At 36.3% G+C, this 25,853-nt stretch overlaps 1 protein-coding gene across 6 annotated transcripts in view; it reads left to right on the top strand.

The window, feature by feature from the left end:
- NBEA (neurobeachin) overlaps nucleotides 1-25,853 on the top strand; it is a 512,389-nt gene that overhangs the window by 466,403 nt on the left and 20,133 nt on the right. For 3 of the 6 annotated variants that reach the window (XM_074151191.1, XM_074151181.1, XM_074151171.1), the window contains 3 exons: nucleotides 19,450-19,539; nucleotides 21,049-21,241; nucleotides 24,466-24,537. In XM_074151191.1, the coding sequence (XP_074007292.1) occupies nucleotides 19,450-19,539; nucleotides 21,049-21,241; nucleotides 24,466-24,537 (355 nt within the window). Of the gene's footprint in view, nucleotides 1-19,051; nucleotides 19,115-19,449; nucleotides 19,540-21,048; nucleotides 21,242-24,465; nucleotides 24,538-25,853 lie in introns of all 6 variants that reach the window. The other 3 variants (XM_074151162.1, XM_074151152.1, XM_074151199.1) reach the window with 2 other exon arrangements.

Genomic DNA, 25,853 nt, shown 5'->3' with positions numbered 1-25,853 from the left:
AATTTCAAGAAATTCATGGAGGTGTTTTTGTTCACTCATTTGTACATCTAACCCAATCCCTGTCAGTCAATAGCAGATAAACCTCTTCTTAGGCTATTTATGCCATGTAAACTTCTAAAAGTGGAACTTTATCTCCATTGCCACAAGTTAGATTGGTAAATAAATTTCATTGTTAGCAATGAGAAGGCAACGTGTCTAGAAAAAATGAATCTTTCTGATTTTTGTTATATAGAGATACATAAAGTTGTATGCAAGCATTTAAAAATAGTGTACTTTCTCCTCCAAGAGATTTCAGACACTGGTGATTTGCGGTTTCTTATATAAAAAGGTTAAAAATACTTTTTATCCAATTTTAATCAGAAATTACAATACATGTGTAAATACAGAGAGATTTAGAGTTTTCTTCTGTTTATGAAACTAGCAGACATTCTCTAGCCAGTAATAAAGAATTTGACATCTTGATGATCTAGTAGATTAAATATTTGGATGTCATGTTTCTGTTACAAGTATATATGTTCTATATAAATTGTTTTGTTGGGTTTTTTTTCCACTTTACTCTGAATTTTACTAGATATTCCAGAAAATAAATTAGAAGCTAAAAGATATTTTAAAAGTCTCTGAATACGGCTTATAAATACAGAAATGTAACAATAGGAACACTGGCACCTTTAAAAATAGTGATAACAAATGTTTAGTGTGTTTTACAGTGACAGGTGGTGGTGTCTTGCCTCTTAACTTAGAAACACTGCAATTTAAAATTAATTGAGCTTTGGAGTTATCCAAGAAAATGCATATCTTGCTATCCGAATGCTCTTGATGTTTATTTTCTAAATAAACTGAAACATTTTGCTTCCATCACACAGAAGATGGTGAATCTTCTCAATAAATGGCTGTGAAATAACCCAATCAATACAACCTTCTTGGCAGTAGCCATTACCACACCAATGGACTCAAAAACAGTGGTAGCCTCCTCATATTGTGGTTATGGCTAATTTTGTATTGAGCCGAGTCCCAGCAGAACCTGTCCAGTGAAATAAGGCTCCAAAGAAAAACACCTCCCATTTAGTTCTGAGTTGATTGAAAGACATCATTTAAAAGGCATATCCCCCTGGACTGTTCATGCTGTACCTTGGCCCTTGAAAGTGAAACTTTCACCCTTTACTTGAGCCCTTCGCTTAAACACTGAGGAATATGTTCGTTTTAGCTTTCTGTGAAGAATGGTAAAGGACTCACTTCGGTAGCCTTGTAGCTGGAGCAAAAATACATTCAGTGGTGGGATAATTCACACCTGCCATTCCTTACATCTTTCTCGCATGCATGGGGGAGCCTTCTAAGAATTCTCTGCTGTTTAACACCGGAAAAATGGCCATCCTGTGCTTTTGTTCTGTTTGGATCTATTTAGTAGATGTTTCTCTATCTGGCTTGCTTCCTTCATTTTCTGTTTTGCAGTGTTTCTATTTTGCAAATTCACAATGGATGAAACCAGAATTCTGGGATAGCATTAAGTTTTAGATTACTAAAGTCTATGAAATCACATATCTCTGCACCTGTAATAATGGGTAGAATATACTGATTTCATTTAACAACAAACAATATACTGATGGGTAGAATATACTGATTTCATTTAAACATACTGATTTTGATTTTTCAAACAACTTTGAAATTTTCTGATACCACAAAAAATAATTGATCACTACAATATATTTCAAGTAGTGGTGAGGGCAACATGGAAGTCCTGACTTAAATGCTCCGCAGAATGTATAAAATTGAATTTTGTTGTTTAGATCTTTTATGATTAGAAACTGGGAAATTCTCCAGTTCTATCAGTTTCAATAGTCTCTTTTATTCTGCACATTGCAAAATTGTTTTCATATTGTAATAAGGAGGAGAAAAAAATGTGTAACAAAATAAACATTTTCCAGGCCGCAAATTATTCTTTTGTTTGGGTTTTGTTTTTTGGGGGGGTTTGTTTGTTTGTTTGTTTTTTTGGGTTTTTTATTGCAACCTTTTGTATTCTATTTGTAAATTTTTCCTCTTTTTAAGTAAAAGCAGTGAGGTGAAAGCTAAAACTTGAAGAACAGCTTAAGGATATTGATTCATTCTTACTTGACAGGTGAAATCATGGTTGCAGCACTAACCACAGCAATTACAGCATTAAAATGTCAAGAAATTAGAGGTCAGAATAACAGATAATTTTCTTCCTTTTGTCAGATTAAAAATTGACATTCTTTGACAGCACAGGATCTCTGGCTGAGAAAATTATGACAGCTTAACTCATCTTTTACTTGTAAAGCAGTAATTGATAATGAACTTTACCATGACAGTCTTCTCCTGTGGAGAAACATGACAGAACATCTCTGGTACAAAGCCTGTATCTCTTTTTAATATGTAAACAGCAGTTATATTGGACATTAGATGTTATTTGGAATTGTCTTTACTGTTAGTTTACATCATAATCCAAATCCTTTCCACTGGACAGATTTGGCTGACTTCAGGGGGCTGATGGTAAGAATGCTAATGTATAAAGAACAATACTGGGAATACAGTTTACTTATGGTCCTTAGATGTTATTGGTTCACTTCTTTAGGAAAACCCTTGTTCTTCCCCTGGTTTCTCCCAAAATGTCCATAGATTTTTGAGGGCCTCATTTTTTCCAAACACCTGGGAAATTTGGGCACTCAAAAATCAATAGGGTTGAGGTTTTTTAAAGTTGGGAACTTGTTTCTGCATGACACACTATTGTGGCTGAAAGGGAACAGCACAGTTATACTGGTCATTAAAAAATGTAACACAAGAGCTAAAATTATTTTCAGTACTACCTTGTAGTTTAAACACAAAATAATTAAGTGGGCATGTTCCGTTAGTGCATAATAGATTAACCACATGTAGTACTGAAAGCACATCTAGTGTGCAGAAAAGTACTATTTCAGGCTGTTTATTTGTTTAAAATCATAGCCAGATCTCTAATTACTTTTTTTTTAGACAGTCAGCTTGTTTGTGATTAGAAATGTTTTGAAAAATCAAGTGAAACATTATATTACACAGCTGTTGGTTTTTTGCTAGACTTTAGGCTGATTTTGAGTCATCCTTGTGTTGGACGGGGGTTGCAAATACAGCTGAGCAGTGTGTGCGGAGTACAGTGACTTTCCTGTGACTGCAGCATCTTCACCAAACGCTTGCGTCCCCCCAATCTGACAAGAATTGCAAGTGCGTAGGGAAAGCAAGGTGGTGTGAAGCTACTGGGCTCAGATATTTGTTCCGAGCAGCCACCTGTCAAAATACCTGAGCGTACTCGCAACTCACCCAGCAAATTGAAAAATGATTAAAATTGCTAGTGTTTGACAGGCAGTTGCTGTGCCCATAAACTAATCCTAGTAGGACAGTTTTGCTGGCAGCTAACAGAGCATATGGCCTATGCAATATTTATTCCTTTGGTGGTGACTTGATGTTTAGCATATTTAAATAATTTGAAAAGTCATAATGATGCGATAGTCTCGCAGTGTTTTTCAGCTACCCTCATTTCTGGGTTTTATTTTTCCCCTTATATTTTCTTCTGTTATCTCTTTCTTTGATCTGACAGGAATAACAAAGCATCCCTCTGGATCTGCTGTGGTGAAATATGCCCACAGGAAGCAGAGTAGATCACATCAGTTTTCACTTTTTTTTTTTTCTTTCCTTTTTTCCCCCCTCCTTGCTGAAACACTCTTTGCTACTACAGAGGGCTGACATGATAGGGCTGTCAAGACTCAGCAAGATAGATATATCTTTAACAAAGGGAGCTAGAATGCTAGCCTTTCCCTGGTGGCTGAACCTGGCAAATTTATGAGGAAAAAATTAACACGCTATTCTAATAGCACTATATAATGCTTTCAAGGTAATGCCAGCCCTTGCAACGATGTGCTTGTTCTTGCTTTTGCTCAGAGTTATTCTTATTTATTCTGATTTAATTTTTAACTTGTTAGATCTTTTTCTTCTGGGCACCGTTTCTTTGATGTGACAAGAATATCAAAACCACCCCTATTGATCTGCTTGATTGAATTGTACCCACAGCACTGGCCACTTACATGTTCAGTTGTGCTTAATTGCCTCCATACAAGGGATGGTCTTCGCTTCCTTTCTAGGAGCAGTCCTACTTAGGCATGAATACAGATAGTGGTTAAATAAGTAGGAAGCTGCAAGTAGTATCAATATCCACTTCTTTCAAAGTTAATTGAAGGAATGTGTATAGCAAGAACAGTTATTGAGTAAAAGCCATCATCAAAGTGGAAATAGCTTTCTTAACTATGCTAAGGGCTCTGGTCTTCTCTGTGCACTTTCATCCGGTCGATTTTTGTCAAGAAGACTACATCTCCTTCACTCCCAAATACTGTGTTTCCCAGACATACAAACCAGGTTTTTTTCCTCAACTTTATATTCCATTTTTGGAAAAAAAATCTTGATTATTTTTTATTTTTGTTTGCTTGTGAGTCTGTTCTGTTTGTGTGACAAGATTACCAACAGAAAACGAAATGTATGTTTATGTTTCACTCTGGGAGCATCTGTGGGTATAATCATTTTTATGTCTTTCCATAGAGATTCAGAGCTCAGTGTCCTCGTCTGAAATGGGAAAGGAAAATATTTACTTGCTATCACTTTGTTATGTTAGCTCTTTGTAGATCAAGAAGAAAAATACAGAGATTTTTGAGGATATTTATTTTTGTAGTTAAAGATTCCTATAGAAGACACTGAATACAGGAGGATACACCTTCAATCAGACATTCAATAAGAAATTAGTGTAAATTGCATGAGGTCATTTACCACACAGTAATTGCCCAATGTGTAGGCTTTTATTCTTAAATGAATGTGTGCTCTTTCACTTGTTTCTTGTTCAGGGGAAAAGGCTTTCAGAAGGTGTTTGCTGCAGGATAGCTGAATCATTTTAACTATGAAATAACTTTTTTGGGGCACCTAGCCTAAGTAATGCAAGCCATTTATGACAAGGAGTCAGAAATCATAATCTGATCCAGAGAATTTCAAATGAAAAACAGCCTTCTACCATTGCTAAAAAAATTATCTACAGTTAGATTAATGGTTGATTACATTTCCATTTAACATAGTAGAGATGATCAGGTAGTAAGTATTTTAGTGAATCTCTGCTGATCTGAGTTTATGACGATTCCTGATCAGTGCTGTTGTATGTTTATGGGAATTCAGAATCTTTTCACAGGCAAGAAAATACACTGTTCCTGGAAGTAAAGCAAATTGTGGTGTACAGGTGGGTTTGGGTCCAAAATAACATTCTAGATTTGGGGTTTGTTTATTATTCATTGCACTTGTGATTAAAAAGCTCGGCATCCAGACAGAGCTAAGCACTGCCACTCAACGTACATCACCAACCATACATCGAACATTCAAACCGAAGAACTGCCTGTAACTTATTTAGCTGATGAGACTTCAACCAATTTGATAAATATTTCAGTTAATTCATTTATCAATGGAATACTTGGGTGAGTTTATAAATAACTCAGCCCAGAAAAATGGCTCAGTCTACTTTAAATATTATTTGGAATAAATTGTTTGGCCACTTCTCATCTACATTAGAAATTCCATATGCATTTTTGTCAGAACATCCTGGAGTCTTACCCAAACTGAGTTTAATGTTTTGCCAATATAAAAAGAACATCATTAACCGCAATTGCTCTCTTTTATTGCAGATATATATAAAATATAGGTCTTGTATATGAAAATTTCTTCTTTATTGTCTGGTTATTTTGTTTTTCTCCATATGGATGACAGGTACCAATTGTTGATCTTTAAAATTAGCAACAAGCATTTTAACATACACTTAAAGTAATATTTTATGTGTGAGAGAGAGAGAGAGTGATGGGGTGAAAATTACTGCAGCTGATTTGAACAGAAATAGCTGGAAGGGGCTTCTTTTTTCCTATTAGCACAGATTTCAGTTATATTACGCTGTCATTACCTCAGCATAAATTAACTATTATTCAAAACATTTCACACACAACAGTTTATTGGAACAGATATTACTCAGTCTAAGTATCTAGTCATTCACTTAGAAAGATGCAAAGCTGAGCTTTCTAAATGTTTTAAACATATTGATAATGTGCCTCTTTAATGCCATTTTGAAGCCTATGTACAGTATATCTATATTATTGTTTTCAATTTATGTCAAGAACAAAGTGAGATTTTGAAGAATGCATTCTGGGAAATAATCCAAACAGAATTATTTCTTTATAAGCTAAACCCTGAAAATAACTGAGAACATTTATTTTAACTGTAACAGTGTAACCTGTTTCCAAAAACTGAAATTCTAATATACACTGAAGCTTCATGAATACTATATGCGACACCTTTCAGTATGTATGTTACCTACTTGCCTGTCAGTCCTTTTTCAGCTGTTAGTTTTGAAGGTTTGCCTGTTCTCTGAGATAGTTCTTGTGTCCTGCAGTGGATAAATTGAAGGCTGGCAGATGGTTGGAGCCTCATCATAACTACAATTTGTAGTGAGGAGTATGCACTTTGCAAATCTCAGAGCACCTTCTTAAGGCGGGAACCAGGCAGATGATCTGTGATAGAAAGATGAAGCTGAGAGCAGAGGCAAGCCAGCATTGACTTTCCATTCAGATAAAAAAGAAAACCACTAATCTTATATTACCACATTTCTAACTTAATGCATTTTATTTCATTAAGAAGGAAAGTTTTGCTAATTTTTTTTAGCCAAGCAGAAGTAGAACATGAAGACACACTTTTAATTTTGTATAGTTTTATATTTATAAACCAAAAAAAAAAATACACATGCTAGATAGTTTGGTTTACTGAGTCTGTTCTGCTTTCCAAACATTAAAAACTGTCTTCAGTGAACATGTTTTATTTCAATAATAAACAGAAGAAAAAAAGTAACAGCTAAAGTGCATTCTTTAATGATTAAGTACCCTTTCCTTTTATTAGCACAAGCTTTCAGAAGGCCTGTTCTGTTGTTTGCTTCCCTGTTTTCCTCATTTTCTTTTGTGTTCTCCTACAGGGGATGTTCTTAATTGTAAAATAAGTAGAAATAAATATGATGTGTATGTTCTGTGTAATGACATTCTGAAACATGTGTAAGTTATCCTTCTGGCAGTAAAGATTACTCATTAGTTGAGCTATTAATACCGTTTATTTTCCATGACGATGATATTCTGTAGACTTGATCCTATACCTTCATTTATTTACTTCTACTTCAAAAGATGTCACTGTTCCAGTAGTTCAAAAGACTACCTGCTTATGATCACATGAATTCTTGTGAACTACTGGCCAAATTGCCTGGGGGTATGAACAATTGCTAATAGACTCCCTTTCTCTCATTTTTTAGTTGAACTCCCTCATGAGCATGGTGTATTATTCTCTGCTGGTTTACCAGAAAGATTTGACAGAATTCAGAGAAGAGCATCCTGGTGATGAGAGGACAGAGAAGACTGATTTATGAACAGGATTTCAAGAGCTTGACAGAAAATAACAGAGTGAAAGGGGATATGTAGCAGAAAGACAGGAATATGGGGAGTTGCTCATGCCAGCTGAGATAGGGATATTATTTGGTCTGATGCCAGATTAACTAGCAGTTACAGGATCAAATTCAGACAGGAAAGTTCAGGCTTAATGGCAGAAGTTTCCTAAGGTCTATAGGCTGTAGTTTGACTGTACAAATCTCATAAGAGAAACTGTAGAAGCCTCATTAAATGGTTCATTTCAAACTAGAATGGGCAAACACTGTAAAAATGCATTTTTAGGAAGAATGTGCACTATGGGCAGATAGAAAAATTGGGACTTTTTCATTTGTATCTTTTATTCTGCTGTGTTTTGTTATTGTGATTGCTGTAAGCATAACATGAACACAACTACTTTTTCAGTAACTGCATTACTCTGTGCCTCTTATGATTACATTAACGTCCATCATAAGTCATTGAACCTTTTTTGTTTAAATTCCATTTTTAATTTTTGACAAATTAATCGTTAATGTATAAATTATTTTTTTTTAAATTGCTACATTATGGGTGGAAATTTTTCAAGACAGTCAGTTTAGCTCTTTGGAGTTCTTCATTATTCAAGCCCCTCTATCTGACCATTTGGTCCTTTGCTGACTTACGTAGACTAAAGTCAATAGGTCGAAAAAATGTGGTCGGTAGATGTCCTGAGCACCTACTAGGTATAGATTGCTCTCCGGAGTCATAGTTTACTACACTTCCTACAGTCAAAGCCAGTTGCATGTAATCTACACCAAGCCACAGAAATACTGTCCTAAATATTTGCATTCCCTTTTTTATTTCTTATATTACCAGTTTTGTCAGAAAGTTACACAAAATATATAAATGTGTAGTAGTTTTTTAAAATACAATGCAAGTGTATGAGCATTTCCTAAGATAGAAAGAGGACTTTACTGAGGAGGGAAATATAATTGAAGTAGAAGAAGAGTAGGGAAATAACGTGAGGCATTTTTCTGAAAAAATGGATAAATTCAGTTGATGGACAGAAAAATAGTGAAAGAGGTGGGTGAATTTAAGAATTTTTGTTCTTTAAAAAATCATTGCCTCCCAAAAGAAACTTGTCATGCAGAAACTTTATGTACATTTATTGCTGATTTTAAAAAGTTTAACTGTGAATTTTTAAAGCTCACAGTTTAGCTTTTAAAATAAAAAGCATAGTTAAAACCAGCTGTAAGCATGCACTGTTAAAGCTCTTAGTCACGAAGAAAAAAAAATAATTAGAAAAGAGTGGATGAAGTTTCAAAGTTTCAATGAAACCTCCTGCTGATATTACTGTTGCATTTTTATGGATAGATGCCTATGCTTAAAGGCCTCTGTGCTCCTAAACATGACAATTAAAAACATACACGGTGTCTTAAACAAAACCAAAGGCAAGGGGAGCTAATAAATAGTATTAAACCTGATGTGGTCCCCAACAAATTCTCCCTTCTAATGGAACAGAGTTAAAATTTGCTATGTACAAGAGGCAGCACACTCTTCAGATGACATCAGCCTCTCTGAAAACTGTTGGGAAGTAGCCCAATGCTACTTTCTTGGCTCCACTCCCAATTACTCCCCAAAGCACTTAAGTCTAGGGTACTTGTATTTTATTCTTATCCCAGTTTTTCCCTTTCTTCTGGCAGCTGTGCAGGTAGCAGCAGAGTCAGGTTCTTCCTGCTTCTGTGACCTTTCCTGACTAGCAAAAGTCATGAGCCATTTGGTCACCCAGCTTGAGAGTAGAGGGTCCTTATAAACATTCACATCCCCAGTTTCCTCAAAAATACCACTGTTTTTTTTCCTTGATGCATTGGCCTGTTGAGAGCTGAGTGGAGGTCAGGTTGACTGCTTCTGCTTCCCAGACCAGGCTGTGGAATAAGGACAGAGATGCTCAGTTTTGCTGTTTTATCCGGACTAGAGATTGCTCCATGTCTCTTTCCCCAGGAAATCTTCATGAACAGCAGAAGTTTCTTCTGCCTCAATGGAGAGTAAAAGTAACAAGAGATATTTCACAAGTACCTTCTCTGTTTTGTAGCACACCTAGGCAATATCTGGAGCTTTATTATTGTAGGAATATAGAGGTATAATAATACCACTCTCTTCATTGCCACAGAATAAGTAGCTTCTATTTTCAGCTCAGCATTCTGGTTAGTATAAACGGTGATTTATCGGTGATGTGCGAGTTTGAATATTTTTTTTTTTTATTCTATGTAAATAGGAAAACCAAAGGTACCTTCAATTTTTGCCTAGAATAAAGCCATGCATGTGCTGTATTGTTTAAATGGACAGGTGAGGGTGAGCAGCTTCTCTTCATGTCTGAAGAAAAGAAAAATGAGGGATGAAGGAGGGGAAATGGAATTGCATGGGAAGATGGGCATTTACACAACTCCTGTGTTCTTGAGGGAGGGAGAGAGAGGCCAAGGTACAGTGGGAGCATGAGAAGCCAGGTGAACAGCAAAGAGAGGAAAAGGACAGAAAGGACATTTGGAGCTCTTGATGCAGAGGAGGAGGAAGGAAAAGATTAGGAGAGCAGTCCTTGGGAACCTTATAGAAGCAGTGGAGGAATTACCATAGGAATAGAGAGCTCTTAGTATGTTTGTTAATGCAGAGAAATGGTGTTTGCAGCCTTCCCAGAGCTTCTCAGGATTTTTAATCTTGACCTTTGGGACTTCTTTTTTCATTAGTGAATTCACTGAGATGTCATATAATCTAGTTAAGCATTTCTAAACAAAAACAACTTTAAGTACTTTTGACTTGTAAAATTTAGCAGGTTTCTAAATGCAGTTGACGGTGTTTTGGAAATTACTACTGGCAATTTTTATCCTAGCACAACTGAAACTTAAGGCTTTCTGGCTGTTAGTCACCACTTTTCACATGTGGAAACAATTGTAGCATCCCAGACAGCAGCAGTGTTTTTTTAAAATGCCTGTAAATTTTAGTGACTGCCAACTAAGGGATGCTAATGACAGTTTTCATAAGACTTTTTTATTCCTTTACTTCCTTTTTTGTAAACTTTGAAAATTTGTAGTGGTTCCAGTCAGAAGAGATGCTACGTTTAAAAATTCAGAGTAAGGAAATGTAACAAATTTATCTGTGCTTTAGAAAAGCCTTGAAATAACTTCATTATTGGAGAGAATGCACTTGGAATCCCAGGAGCCTTTTCAGAAAAGAATGTTTGTGTCATAAGTTTGCACTGTTTCAAAAAAAAAAAAAAAAAACATCCCAAAGATCTAAACCCATAAATTACCTGGCTTGTTTTTCCTATGCAAAAGAGAAAAATAAATTAGTTAAAGGATGACATAAGGGAGAGAAAAGGAAAAGCTTGGCTTAAAAGCAAAAACTTCTAAGTAAGACTGTCAAGAAGTAAGAGGTATGACAAAACTAAGACTGTAATGGAAGACAAAAAAAAATAAAAGAAAACAGAAAGATTCATTCAGTAAAGTATCGCATCAAGAGGAGTTTTGGTAATAAGAAAAACTTGAATTTCTTGAAACTTGAAACTGGCGACACAAACTCAGGAAGAAAGAAACAGTTTGGCCAGAAGAGAAGATGATGTTCCAAGCAAGATCTTGCTAAGACCTAAAATGAGGACTCTCTTAGTAACAGGATTTATACAACAGGAGGCAGATTGAGGCAATGGAATGGGTTTGGTTTAGTTTGGTTTTGCAAATACTAGCTAGGACACATCTGCAATGCTGCATGTTATGATGCTTTGGTTACCATCACATAAAGTAGTAATACAAAAGAGTAGTATCAACAAGGAAATTCTATGTTGCAGGTGTACATTTTAGTAATTTGCATTGCAGAATCAAGAGGTCAGTGAGAAGCTGGTTCCATAGACCTAGACACCAGATGGGAAAGATTGTCTGGATTGGCCTCTCACCCAGCAAATCACATAGAGCTTTTGTCCATGTCGCCTTTTGAATGTAACCATGAGTGTTGATGCCTGAATAATGAAAAAGGATATGGAAGTGTTTCCTTATGTAGGTGAAGTTTAGGTGATAAGAATTGTTTTCAGTCAGTCACCTTACATATTTCTCATCCAAAAACAACAACAATCATTCTAGTATTAAAAGAAATGAGGGAATGTTTTCAGAAAAGATTAAATTGCTTGTCAGATTGAGAGGAATCCTTGTTTCTGAGGTTGGCCATTACGTAACAATAGAAAAATTATTTCAAGGCAATAATCTTTCATCTAAAAATAAAAAAATCCTGATTGCCTAGGTTTCAAAACCTTAACTATTTATGGCATGAAGTTACATATTTAATGAATTAGTGTATCATGATATTACATCTCTCACAAAAGTAACAGCAGTAAAATCTTTTCTAATGTGTTGTACTCAGTAACTTAGTGATCAAAGAAAGCGACATTTTCTTTTATAAACTTAATACAGATTTCGGAGAACGATGACAGAGCAATGATTTCATTTGGCATGACATCAATGAACACACAAGAGTTTCAGTAAATGTTACCAATCTGTATTGGACAGGAATTATTACAAACATGAGCATAAGAAATACAATAGTTCAACTGAAGAAAATAATGGCATGAAATGAGAATATAGAGAATTAAAAAGAATGTTCTTTATGTGAGGGGCAATCTCATTGCTCTCTACAGCTTCCTGAGGAAGGGAAGTGGAGGTGCTCATCTCTTCTCCCAGGTATCTAGTGACAGGACATGTGGGAATAGTTCAAAGCTGTGTCAGGGGAGGTTCAGACTTGACATTAGGAAATATTTCTTTACAGAGAGGGTGGTCAAACACTGGAACAGGCTTCCTAGAGAGGTAGTCAATGCCCCAAGCCTGTCAGTGTTTAAGAGGCATTTGGATAATGCCACTAGTAACATGCTTTAACTTTTAGTCAACGCTGAATTAGTCAGGCAGTTGGACTAAGTGATTGTTGTAGGTCCCCTCCAAATAAAATTATTCTGCTCTTCTATTCCTTTCCTTTCTATTTCTATTTCCTTTCTATTCTATTCTATTCTATTCTATTCTATTCTATTCTATTCTATTCTATTCTATTCTATTCTATTCTTTATGAAAGAAAAAAAAAGAATGCAATTGTAAACAAAACTATAAATAAATGTACGACTTCCTTCAGTTCCAGCCTATGCTTAGAGTTTTGCACAGCACTGAGTCTACAAGCAAAGGGGTGCTCCCTGTCTGCCTTGTATACAGCCAAATATCAGGGAAGAAAAGGCAGAAAAATTGCCATGGGCTGGGAGCAAAACCCACAGTTCTAAAAATTATCGCAACTATAAAAAGAAAGTGAAGAACTGAGCAGTGTGGCCTGAGGAGCCCCTGTAACAACATAGACCTTGTCAGAGGAGTTGGGAGTTAAAGCTATTTGCTTTAGAGCATAATAGAGTTTGCTGTAGTTTTTAGTGTAATTTAATGAGAGAATTTCATTATATCAGTTGTAAACTCCTTCATTCCAGGCAGAGTTGGAAAAATACACAAAAGAGAAAAACTATAGAAGATTGGGGTTTTTTTTCCTTCTGGCATAGTTAGGAAGGGAGGGGATTTCACTCCTTGACATCAGCGCTTTTCAATGTAAGGAAGTTTTCCAAGATTTTCAGGGGAATGCGCAGGTGCTAGAGAGAAAAAAGAAGTATTTGTGCTCAGGCGCATGAGAACCTCGCACATAAGAGTACACCTGAAAGAGAAAGCGACACTCTGCCCTGGCTGCAGGATAACCATCTTTATGCTATTTTTGCTTTACCGTTTCTCTTTGTGTTTGTGTTTGTGCAGAATTTATTTCTTTCCCATTTGCAGTGTATTAACCAAATGCAGCTTAAGCTGGCAGAGTGTTTAAAATATTTTTGTGTTATGAGAGGTATATTGGACAACTACAAGGGGCAAGAATGGGAGAACTATAAAGCTGAAAGAGTGAAGAACTAGGTATCACTTAATGAGGTAAATGTGAAAGCTTAAAGGCAGTGCTCCCTGAGACAAATAAGGTCACTGATGTAACTTATGCCTGTAAAGAGACAGCTAGATCTTACCTTTCACATTATCATTCCTTTTGTAGTACTATTTCCTTTCACAGGGGAATGAGGAAGAAGTTCAGGGATGGAGCAACTCTGGGAGAAGGCTGAAGGTGGGCTCTGAGCTATTGGAGCCATTTAATTGTGCACTGGATCTGATGAGATACCTCCCATGAGGGGAAGGAGCTTAAGGCTGCCCCTTCTCCACTGTTAAATTAATAAAGTAGTGACCTGCAGAGAAAATCCATTTCTGTGCCCATCTTTCAGTCCCTTGAGTATCCTGATTAAATAACCAACTGTATCAAAGCCTCCAGACTAGTTGAGTCATTGCTTGTGTTTAAATTACAGCACTTCTTTCCTCCAAACATACAATAATAAAATGGAAATCAATACTCTTAACCTAACTTATCAAAAGTCCTGAAGATATCGATGCTGTTTGGCAGCTGTAGATGCAAATAAAAAAGCACTATCACACACCACTCGTACAAAACAATAACATTTTCAAGCTGCTTATTCTACCCACCAAAGGGTTGTCAATCATGTTTGCTCTGAAGAAGATGTGCTTTGGGTCTGTTGAGTGTGCTGGCTGCATGGGAGGGAGAGCACATAAAGGATTCCCCTGTTCACATGGATGCAAAAATGGAATAAATTTTCAGGAAAGGCAGATTTGGATGACTATTGCTGTGGTGCTTATTTCTCAAATGTCTACAGATTATGGCTCTTCATTGGGCTCAGTCCTCATGCACAGGGGAAATGGACTGTAGAAAAAACTGTGTGGTACACAGGAGGAGCAAAACACACCAAAATTATGGGAATCGGTAATAAAAAGACTGAGTATATAAAAAAAAGTAATAAAACCATAGAGAAACTCAGATAATACATATTAAAGAAAGTTTGAGTATGGTAGTAATCAGTGAAGATTAATAAAACAAGACCACTTCCCGTAAGAATAAAAAGTGTCTTAATATTTGCAATACAGTCTGTTCTTAGGAATTATTTTCTTCCCTCCATGAGTCAAAATTTTCATGCTTTTATATTTCTTGTGCTATGTAGTCACCAAGCATTTCTCTCAGCAAAGGGGAGTTTTCAAATGAGATGGACCATTAATATCTTCCTTGGTGATTTTACCTGTATTTCTAAAGAACATTTTTAGAGAAAAAGTATGTTAAAATTAACAGCTTCATGGCTTACCCTTTTTGCAAAGGTGTGCCAAACAGCAAAGAAAACCTTCACTTTTGTGATGTTTTGAATGAGTCAATTCTAGCATTTTCATTTGGACTAGGACTACTGTGCTTCTGAAATACATCTGCTGGTCATCCCTATTTGCCGTGCTTTCATTCACACCGCAGAGCAGTTCTGGAGACTGTGAACTGGCTTCTAAGCCACAGTAGCAGTGTGCTTCAGGGTTGCAGCTAGCAGAGGTCGGCCACTGATGGGGTCTCCAGCCAACACTGGAGCCAGCCTAGTGGGAAAACCCTGCAGTGGGCATGGTTTCAGCATGGGTTCCTCAGGAGGAAGGTGGAGCTGATCTCTTCTCCCTGGCATCCAGTGATAGAAAGCATGGGAATTGTTCAAAGCTGCACCAGGGGAGATTTAGACAGGACATTAGGAAGCATTTCTTTATAGAGGGGGTGGCTAAACACTGGAACAGGCTTCCTAGAGAGATGTTTGGTGCTCCAAGCTTGTCAGTGTTTAAGAAGCGTTTGGACAATGCCCTTAATAGTAAGCTTTAACTTTTGGTCAGGGGTCAGGCAGCTGGACTAGATTATCATTGTAGGTCCCTTGGAACTGAAAGAAAAATTTATCCTATTCTATGCTAATACCAACTCTTTTGCTCTGCAGCTCTGCTCCTGTTGAGTTACATTGCTTGTTGTTGGAGGCATTGCCTTTGACCACTAAAATAGTTCTTACCCCTTAGGAAACAGACTGCTTGAATTATTTAATGAAGATTTGTGTTTCTTTCAACTGGAATTAAGAAAGAAAACCCAAATACTTTGGTAGACTGCATAATGAGCAAAGCAGATATATTGAACTCTTAATTCCACAGGAAGCTGACATTAAGGACTGATCCTCCATGTTACAGAGGAGGCTCCCAGTATCCTTGTGAATGTACAACCTGCTTTTAAGCATAAGAATTGGAACACCCAATAATTTATTTCCTCTGAGCAAAATATTGTTGAGGATATGCTCATTGTATTCATAAGATTGGATGATTTTATAAATTTTCTTGACCAAAATATAAGTCTCTCTATCTTGTTAAATGGTCAATACTAAGCTCCATGAAGTTGTGTTTTGCTTGATTGCATAAATAAATGTGTGCAATTAACCCATTTTAAACTTTTAATTGCTAGCAAGTTTGCAGATATTTTTTCTTTCCTGGTTCTGACCTATGATTATCAAGAAATAGGCTAAGACCCATTTTATCTTTCTGCAATACATGATCATATCCTAACACATACTCCCTGAAGTGTCTGGAGTACAAATCTCATTTTATGCATATTAAAAACAGTGGGGAATCTCAAATCAGCTCACTAAATAGCTTTTCTGCAACACCTTATTAAGAAAGTGAAAACTAATATAATTGCCATTTTGCTGTTCCAAAAGTGTTAAATCTGGCAGCCACTGAATTCCAAGTTTATATTATTTCTACACGAAGGACATTTGAAGGTGAAATGAGAATAAACCTTATTTTATTAAAATTTGTATTAAATTGGCTAGAATGTGTGCACTTTGCACACAATAGTCAAGATCTGATGGGAGAAAATGAATTGATCAATTAGAATAAAATGTTTAAGACCATTAAATAAATCTAAAGTTTGACGATTTACAATTCAAGAAAAACTGCTTTGTATACTTACCAGTTTTCAGATTAATTTCAGATACAGCCAGAGTTGTCTTGTAAACAAATCAATGTATTACATTATTATTCACAGATCTGTTCTGTACCTGCTTTTCATTTTATGTCAAGTGATCTGATAGGAGACAGCATTAGGAATACCCTTGGGCCAGTCACTTTATCTCTGTATGCTTATGTTTATCTTCTGTGTTAAGTTTTGACAAGGTTTTTCTGTCCTTTTTAATTGTTGTGAGCTCCAGAGAGGATTACCAGTTGTAGCTGTGTGCAGCTGTGGTGTTGTGCAGACTATGGTCTGCAGTAGTTGAATATTATGGGTATTTTTTAAGAAACATTGTTCAGTTTATTTAATGCTTCCAAGCGTTGTCAGTTTTATAAATGGTATTTTTGAAAGAAAAGGATAACATTACTATCCATGGGGTGAGGGAGAGGGGGCTGTCTTGTAAATGCAAGCCAACAAAAATATTCCATAGTCCCTGAGTATCAAGGTCTTGATTCTGCATTTTTTCTGGTTACAGAAGGACTTGGCATTAACTTAAATGTTCTAAAATTATGGGTGTATAAAGTATGTAAGTAAGTATTTACCAGGACATCTTCAGCTGTAAAATAATAGTTGCTTTTGACAGTTATGTTTTAAGTGTTCATTGCTCATAATCTGAAAATTTCATGCTAGTTTATTACCGTATTCTGCTTCTCTTTCTCTTCCTCTGTTACTATCGTAAATCTAACTGAACTGGGTGGCAAAGCCAGCAAAGTTTATGTGTGCAGAACTTAGAGCCAAAAAATTAGAACTGTCCAGCCAAGACTGGACAACATGAAAGTAAACATGTAAATTAGAATTGGGCTGCACTGAAAAAAAATTTTAATAATTCATTTCAGTGTGCCTGTGAGAGAAAGAAGTATTATTTAAGGGATTGCTAGAAAGGGTGGGAGAGGATCTGGGTTTTGATCAGTATTGCTGCCAAATACAATTCACACTCCTATTTCAACACAGAATTATTTAAAAAACTAAAACTAAATTAACCTTGATAATTATTTGAAAAAAAGGAAAAATGGAAATTACTTTTCTGAAAATGTTATTGACTTGTCTGCATGGAAGCATATAGCACTCAGTGCCTGGTATTATTAATATTAGTAATTTTGAAAATTAAATTCACAAACAAGTATAATTCTCTTCCCTTCTCCTCACCAGGCAAATTAGTTTTAGAGTACTGAATGTAATAGAAAATACTACCCTTGATTTGACTTGGAAGTCAATTTTATATTCCTGTATAAAAAGTATCTGCATGAATGAAGGTATCTACACAGCGTGTAAAGAAATACTACTTGTATGGTACATATAGATAGCTGCTGTATAGACATGTACACGCATACAAGCATATGCCCACACAAATGCCTTGGTTTTGTATAAAATTACTCTATGATTTTAAATTAATTCATCAGAAATGATGTTAATAAAACCCAAGATGTTCACCAGTTCCCAAGAAACACTCTGTGCCTTGGAGACTGAAATTCACTCTGAATTAGTCAACAAACAAGAAATCACCTGTACTGGGATTATTACAGCATCAAACGCGCTAGGGCTACAATCCGTTGGAAGTCCTTCAGCTGCTTGACTGGACTTTGCATTAAGTTTCTTTTTCTGCAAATGTTTGTTTGTGGTATTCCATTATATACTTGTCAATCTAGGGCATCAAGAGTGGTAGACGTTAGTGACCTGTTAGGAAATCTCCCTCTAACATCTGTTCTTGCATCTATGCTGTGAAGCAGAGGAAAACAGATTGGCTTGTAGAAATTACAAAATATGTAGATGAAAAGGATTCTTCTGTATCATGAAGTATTTATTGTGCTTCTTACCATTTTATGTCTGAAAGAAATAATATAATTTACCAAGATAGTAATGTTTTTGGTGTTTTTTCATGTTCCTTGTGTGGTAGTGAATGAAAAATTCATAAAGCTTGCAAGAGAAATATTAAGGGTCAGTAGTGCAGGTCAGTATATATATAGGTACATAATGCACAGTGCATTTCAAAATCTGCCAGTTTAGTTTTCTACGAATGCTGTATTCTCAATTTTACAAGGTCAAATAAAATAGTACCTGTCTGAAAAATAAGGAATGTTTTTTAACAGTATTGCTTTTACAAGCAGCAATCTTTTGCCAAAGTTTTTAAGAATTTCTTAAATACATATTATATATATAAAAGATAGATATATATAATATATATTACATATATAATATGCTCTAGTGGGAGGTGTCCTGCCCATGGCAGGGGGTGTTGGAACTTGGTGATCTTTAAAGTCCCTTCCAACTCTAACCATTCTATGATTCTATGATTCTATGATTTTTGTTTGAATGGTGGAAGCATCTCAGTATACGGGCTGTATGCTACTCCCTGTTGAATTACTCCAGATTTATTCTGAAAGTAGTCTTAAGTCTTGAAGAATGCATTGAAATTGCTAAGTTCTCATTTCAAACCTGTGAAGCCTGGAAGCCCATGAAAAAATGCAATAAGATTAAGCATGAAATAAATACTCAGTGAATGTATGCAACTTGGAAAGATTTTTACATTAGTCTGAACGTGCCTAGCAAGATTTGTTTCTGGCATTTTTTTTGTTTTAACCTACTAATGTTGTTGTTGAAATAGTAATTATTTTGGTTTTATTTTATTTTATACATGAATTTTGTTTCTCAGTTTGCATTTCTTTCCCCCATTTAAGATTCCAGAGGCTTATTTTATTAGAGATCCTCATACTTTCCTCCTTACAAAGGACTTTATTAAGGTATATATGTTCTTTTTAGTGAAAAAAAAAAGAAAAAAAAACTCTCTTAAGCCCTGAACTGCATGTCCTCACAGGTTAACATTTTCACATATAACACCAGTTACTGGAAATGAGAATGGTTAGCTGGTTAACTGAAGCATGCTTGAAAGGAGAAGCAAAGCTTGTCTACAAAATACTAACAGTTGGATGAGTCTGCAGCCTGGGAGGAGAGCACCGGGTGAATTTTCTGGACTTTTTTCATGGCTGACTTGGGATATGCCTGCATTGTCACACAGTGTGTTGACCTCTCTCCTTGACGCATATTGCTCCTGACAGTCCCTCTCCCTTGCCCGCAGGCCATGGAGGCGCAGATACAGAACTTTGGACAGACGCCATCGCAGTTGCTCATTGAGCCCCATCCACCTCGGAGCTCTGCCATGCACCTGGTGAGACATAACTGCTGGCTGGGAATGCATTCCCTTTGAACCTGAGGGGCCTTTGTAGGTCATAAAGTACCCATTAAGCAACACTTTTAACGCCCTCCGTTGCCCGTGCAGCCGTACTTTCTTTGCAGTGCTCTAGCAGAGCAAGGTGGAGGTTTGAATAGCTATAGCTTCCTCTAGTCCTGGCTTTTCCTGTCTAATGTTGTATAAAAAGGCCCTACCTTCATAAACATACACTTGATAAATACATATTTACATTCGTATTTCTGCAAGTAGTGGGAATGACTGCAGGCTTTCCTTAGAGTGAGCATGTTGGTTTGTTTGTTTTAAAGGATGCATTGTTAGGGGCTGATTTATGAACAATGCCTGCTTGACAAAAATGAAGTATTGGAGTTCAAATCGTGCTGGAATCCTCCCGCTTATTCCCCTGGGAGAATACAATGTATATTTCGAATTTCAATTTGAACTCCAAAATTCATTCCCAATGCATTCGTCTCTGCTTCTTGCAAAGAATTATATGAAATAGCCAGGCTGAATGACACATATCTCTGTGCCCCTCGGTGCCTTTGATTAAATGCTTAGAGATAGATATTTTCTTTTAAGGTTTGTAAACCGACAGTAATACATGCAGTAGTTTCAATCATTTTATCTATCTACAAGGAAATCACTCTATCGAATTGCACACTGCGAAAGTGGGAATTGATCTGGAAGTGTTAGCTGTGTTAAGTAATGTGTAGATGTCAAACGTAGATAATATTTATTTTATATTCTTAAGATATGGATAATATATTTTTAAGAATAATTTAAAGTGGTAAGTAGATAGGATTATTTGAACTTCTAGAAATAATTCTATTTGTTATAACAGTGGTTGAAAAAAATAACATTTAAAACAGTACTTAATAACAGTATTATTGTCGATGTACAAAAAGACGTGTCACCTGTAGCATCATCAAGCAGGTTTATAATTACTTACAGACTCCCTAATAAGTGTTTACTCTACAAAGAATTAAATTATCTATGTTTGGAAGTGCTGTATTTAATATAAAGAATTCATTAAGAAAAGTTAAATATCTATGAGTTTTTGAGTCCCTCTTAAAATTTCTTTTTTCAACCATTGTAGTTAATAACAGTTACATTTATGATGCAATAATTTATTAAATCTTTTATTTTACTCATATTTCTATTGTATGAATATTAACTGCTGTATATTTCTACATTTTGCTGTATAGTTTTGTATTTTACTGTATATTAATTAATGCTAATGGTCATTTTGCACCCTGTAACGATAACCCTTACCATACCTACTCTCTACTTGTCCTCATGTAATGATCCAATAATAGCTTCTGGTCTTGCTCTCCTCCATCACTAGTGTAGACACGCAGGTAGCGTTGTTTTCCCTGTACGTGCACATGCTTGCCTGCTCTTTTTTAACCTCGTTTTCCCTCAGACCTCCTCACTAATTGTGTTATCCCTTCTGTTTTCTTCTGCTCTCTTCTCCTTTCTACTCAACAGTGTTTCCTTCCACAGAGCCCCCTCATGTTTAAAGATCAGATGCAGCAGGATGTCATCATGGTGCTGAAGTTCCCATCAAATTCCCCCGTCACACACGTGGCAGCCAACACGCTGCCCCACCTGACCATTCCTGCCGTGGTGACCGTCACTTGCAGCAGGCTGTTTGCAGTCAATCGGTGGCACAACACAGTAGGTAGGTTCTCACGGGCACGTTTCATTCAAATTTGAAGACCTTAACAGTGCAGCTTTAATTTCGAGTGCAATTTAGCTAGATGTGGGTCAATCTCACTCACCTGCCTGTGCACAAAAATTTACTGTTTTCTTCTGGTTTGTGTCAAATAATCAAAGCTTGTGTTTTCTCTGGTGTCATTCCTAGAAACACTCTCCCTGACAGCAGCACATCACCATGGCAGCCAATCGATTTGTGGTTATATCAGGATCAGCCTTTGATATAAAGCTTTTCAGGAGAGTGCTGCTGTTCTTGACACAGCCGATATTAATATGTCCCAGGTTTCAGGAGTGCATACTGGCATGCTAGAGAGTGTACATCACTGTCTGCTGCTTGAGAGAGATTTCAGGTCTCTCCAGGAGCTTGTCATAAGCCTTCCCCTGCGTCACCATTAGGTAATGTGGGACCCTAAGCAAGCCCTAAGCAGCCAGAAACCAAACTATTCTGAAGAGAAGTTTCCTCATTCCCTCCCAAAAGCCCATCTAACAAGGTCATCCCAAATTTCCCTTCCAGCCCCTCTTCCAACCTCTCCATATTGCCGCTAGGATTGTTCTGTCTCCTTAACGGGACATGTAGGTGCTGAGGTTGTCCCAGGCAGTGCTAAATAGGTGGTGGGGCCATGAGGTACATGAGGGAATGAACAGGTTTCATTTTCTAAGGTAGCTTCCTGCTGTGATTGCCCTTACGCTGCAGTATCTGGAAGCTTTTGAAGGTTTCTTACCACCTGGGAAAAATAGGAAGGGAAAAACAAGAAGGTACTTGGTATTTGAGAGTGTGACTCAGTAGCTGGCTCAGGAATTTTGGGGGCAGTAGGCAAAAAAAGAAAAATCCTCCACTCTTTACACACAGAAGAAACCCCTGGGAAGAAGTAGGTCCTCCTGGAGAGGGATTTGTGATATCTGGGTTAGATGTCTACCTCAAGTAGACATGCAGGCATTCTAAATTACCTAGGGATTTCACCGGCTTAAATGTAAACATCGCCTCAGTGAATAATTCAAGCCGGGTGAAATAGATCCCACCTCTGGGATCTCACCTCTAGATCCCACCTCTGGCTGGCCAAAGACAGGCCAAGTGTTACAAGCAATAATTAGAGGACTGAATAGGAGTTCCCTTATAGGCATGCATTAGAGGAACTAATAGAGCAACTAAATATCACTCTGAATTCTTGAATAGTAACATAAGGTTTAATATTACTTTTATTTTGAACATTTAAATAATGTTAGCATGAATATTAAATTTCACATGTATTCAGAATGTACCTGTTCTCTGTTTACAAGCAGACTTTGCGTGGTGGTTTAGAGAATACGACAGGAACAGGACAGGATATCTGATTGCCTGTCACAAATCCATGCATTTATGATACTCCATCAGGTGAAACTGCATTGGATGTAAAAATGTTTTGCCCATGTCTTTGAAAGGAAAGGGAAAAAATTAGAGGGGAAAAAACCCCAAACAAAACATTTTTTTTAAATATTTTGTGATAGTGTCCTCAATGGAAGAGCCCAATGTCAGAAATGACTCAGAGATACAGAAACTATCTCTATTATTTTAATACTCCTTTGACTAACATTGGTTGACTAGTTCTTAATTAGTTCTCCTGGCTTTTTCAGGGACGCTCATCATCATTCACGTCTTCTCCATTCAAGGAGGCTTATTTCCTACTTGAGTACGCCTTTCTCATCCAGACCATCAAGTTGGGGGAAGCCAAAATTCCTACCCATACTCTACTGTGAAGGAGTCAAGATTGCAATATTGCAGTGTCTTGGCCTTCAAGGGTTTCTTTAACAAATGTTATTTGAAGTCATCTAGTTTAGTAGAAGTCGTATTGGCCTTTGCAATGTATGCGACTGTTAGGTTTTACTTTTCATATATACTCTTGTAAAACATAAGTCATGTTGCAAACATGCAGAATTCCCATCATGGGCCAACCATGAAATAAATTTCACAACATTTAAAAACCTCTGGTGTAAATTTCAAAGAGAGGAATACTTTCTGAATACATTATAAAAGGAAGAGATAGGAAAACAAAACTGTTTGGAGAACCAAAACTCATTCTAATTATTTTTTTAACTTTTACACCTTGCCTGGCAATGTCTTTTTGTTTTGCAAGGGGCTAATCCAGGACAGGTTATCAATTTCCTACTATTACCATAATATTATTTTAATAAATCACAACTCTAGTATAAAGGATAGGTTCATCTAAAGAAATGCATTCACAGACCACTTCTACTGCTGTGGGATGTATGTAGAGCTTTAGAGTTTATACACAGTAGAAGGCCTTTACATAGCCATCTCACAACGGAAGCAAATGAATCTAAGTTAATACCAGTAAAGATCTGTCCCAAACGGGTTTGGTGTTGAAAGAAGAGAGAGAAAGGAGGGAAGAAGTTCTCAGAGCAGTGTTTTTCAGAAGCTATAAACCCTGTTTTCTCTTACCTCTGGTTGTCTATTGCAGGAGTAGAAAATGGAGTTTATTCTCCAGACTCTATATCTCCTTTTATGGAGGATATTCTTGTGAAACATGACAGGTCCTGAGAAAAAGTGTGTTTTCAGGAGTGACCATTCTGATTTATATGCTAAGGAAAGTGCTCAGAAGAGCCAAAGCAATCCTATCCGTGCAAGAGAGCAGATAACACTAAATATGCAGCCCCTGATGCATATTTGAACAGCTTAAGGACTTCTCAGGATAGAATTTATAAGAATAATTGTGGCAAATTCACTGTAGCCCACAATTTCCCAGCTAAAAATGCTAGATAAAACCATGAAAAGATCCAAGTTCCTGTCACTTACAGGTTTCCATATGTAAGAAACTCATAACAATGTTTAATCCAATTATTTTTCTTTTCTGTGCTATTATAAGATCTCACCCACAGCTCAAATGTAAAAAAAAAGATAAATATCTCTATTACACTGTTTTAAAGGAGTTATTAAATGAATGTTTGTGGCTGCAGAAATCATGATGAAATTAGTGCTCATACATTTATAGTTACTATTACATAACTGAAGAGTTAAAAATGCATATTTGTGTAGCACAGTTAGGAATCTTAAAAAATTCATAGAACAAGTAATACTAAGAAGTTACTTTTTTATATAGAATGTTCCAACAATGCAGTTTTGAACCTAGAAAAATTGTTTAAAAATTTAGACAACAAGGTTCCTATGTGCTTTATTCTTCCTTTCATGTGTAGGACTTCGAGGAGCCCCAGGGTATTCTTTGGATCAAGCCCATCATCTTCCAATTGAAATGGATCCATTGATTGGTATGTCAAGATCAAAATGTAGCAATATATTTGAAAACAGCATTTTCAAGAATTATTGATTAAGCTATATTTGTATAATATGCTTCATTTAACACAGAAGATAGGAAAATATTTATTATTGTCAGTCCTGGAGAACTAAAAGCATTAGCTATTGATGCTGAATGAATTACATGAGTGCTATTTGTTATTAACATCACCAGCAACCGGTATTTAAGAAACAAGCAATTAAGTCAGTTACATTGTCAGCCCATATCTATAATTCTGTTCTTTTACCAGGTCACATTAGTAAAATAAAATGTAAGGGTCTGGTAGAGTTCACATATTTTCATTTCTTACAGCCAGCACTGTGTATATCAGTGCAAATGCAGACACATTTCTTTTCATTCAATTGTTTTAGTTGGCATTATTAAATTAATAAAGAAAAGACTGGACTTAAAATTGATGCATGATTGTATTTTTTAAATCCTAAAATATTTGAGAAAGTGAAGTATTTTGAGAAATAGCATCTGTTAAAACTGTTAGACAGACTGCAGGACTTGCATTCCTAATGATCATTATTTCTCTTTAATCGCAACTATTTGCTTTGTGGTTGGTTGTCTATTTTTTTTGCAGTAGGCTTATTTTTGAGACAGAAATTAAGGATAGGGAAGGTTCTTAGAAACAGTTTTGCAGCACTGGTGAGGAAAAAATGCATTTTAAACATCTCCAGATGAAAAATTCCTTTTTCGTCTGTGTCAATATTCGCGGTTGAAAGATTTATATGCAAGTACCCCAGGAGAGTTAGCTTTCCTCATTCTGTATGCTTCATTTGCTCATATAATGACAATGGTTTTCTCTTCAGATTTTCCTCTCAAAAGCTAGGGCACAACTATTGTGCCCACCTGTTCTGGAAATTTGAGTAATTTGTTATTCATTATCTTTCAGTGGATGGTCATAGAGGGTCTGGTAATTTAAGTATGTGTTCTTGGAATGTATATAAACATGGTATTAACTTCTACAAGCAACTTTAAAATAGGGTCTGGTTGTGGGTTTTTTTGTTGTTGTTGAGTCTCTTATTTTGTGCAGTTGTGAGCAATTCAAGTAGAATAACCAAAAATAGGGGCAAAAGAAATTTCAGAATATTATCTGCATTAAGTCATACTCCTACATTAGGAGAAACATGTCTCTCAGAGTGAGTTTTATCTCACCTAACTTCAATTAGCTGAAGTTAGTTGTCAAGATTCCCTCCATAGCTACTGTAGAAAGAGAAACCATCCCCTGGAGTTGTCTAGCACTTGGACAGCTATTACAGCGAGAGATGACTCACCATGTGAAGT

Source organism: Numenius arquata, chromosome 1 (assembly GCF_964106895.1).
Source record: "Numenius arquata chromosome 1, bNumArq3.hap1.1, whole genome shotgun sequence".
NCBI classification, from domain to species: domain Eukaryota; kingdom Metazoa; phylum Chordata; class Aves; order Charadriiformes; family Scolopacidae; genus Numenius; species Numenius arquata.
The sequence above is the reverse complement of the archived record's forward strand: the minus strand, read 5'-3'. Positions and strand labels throughout refer to the sequence as shown.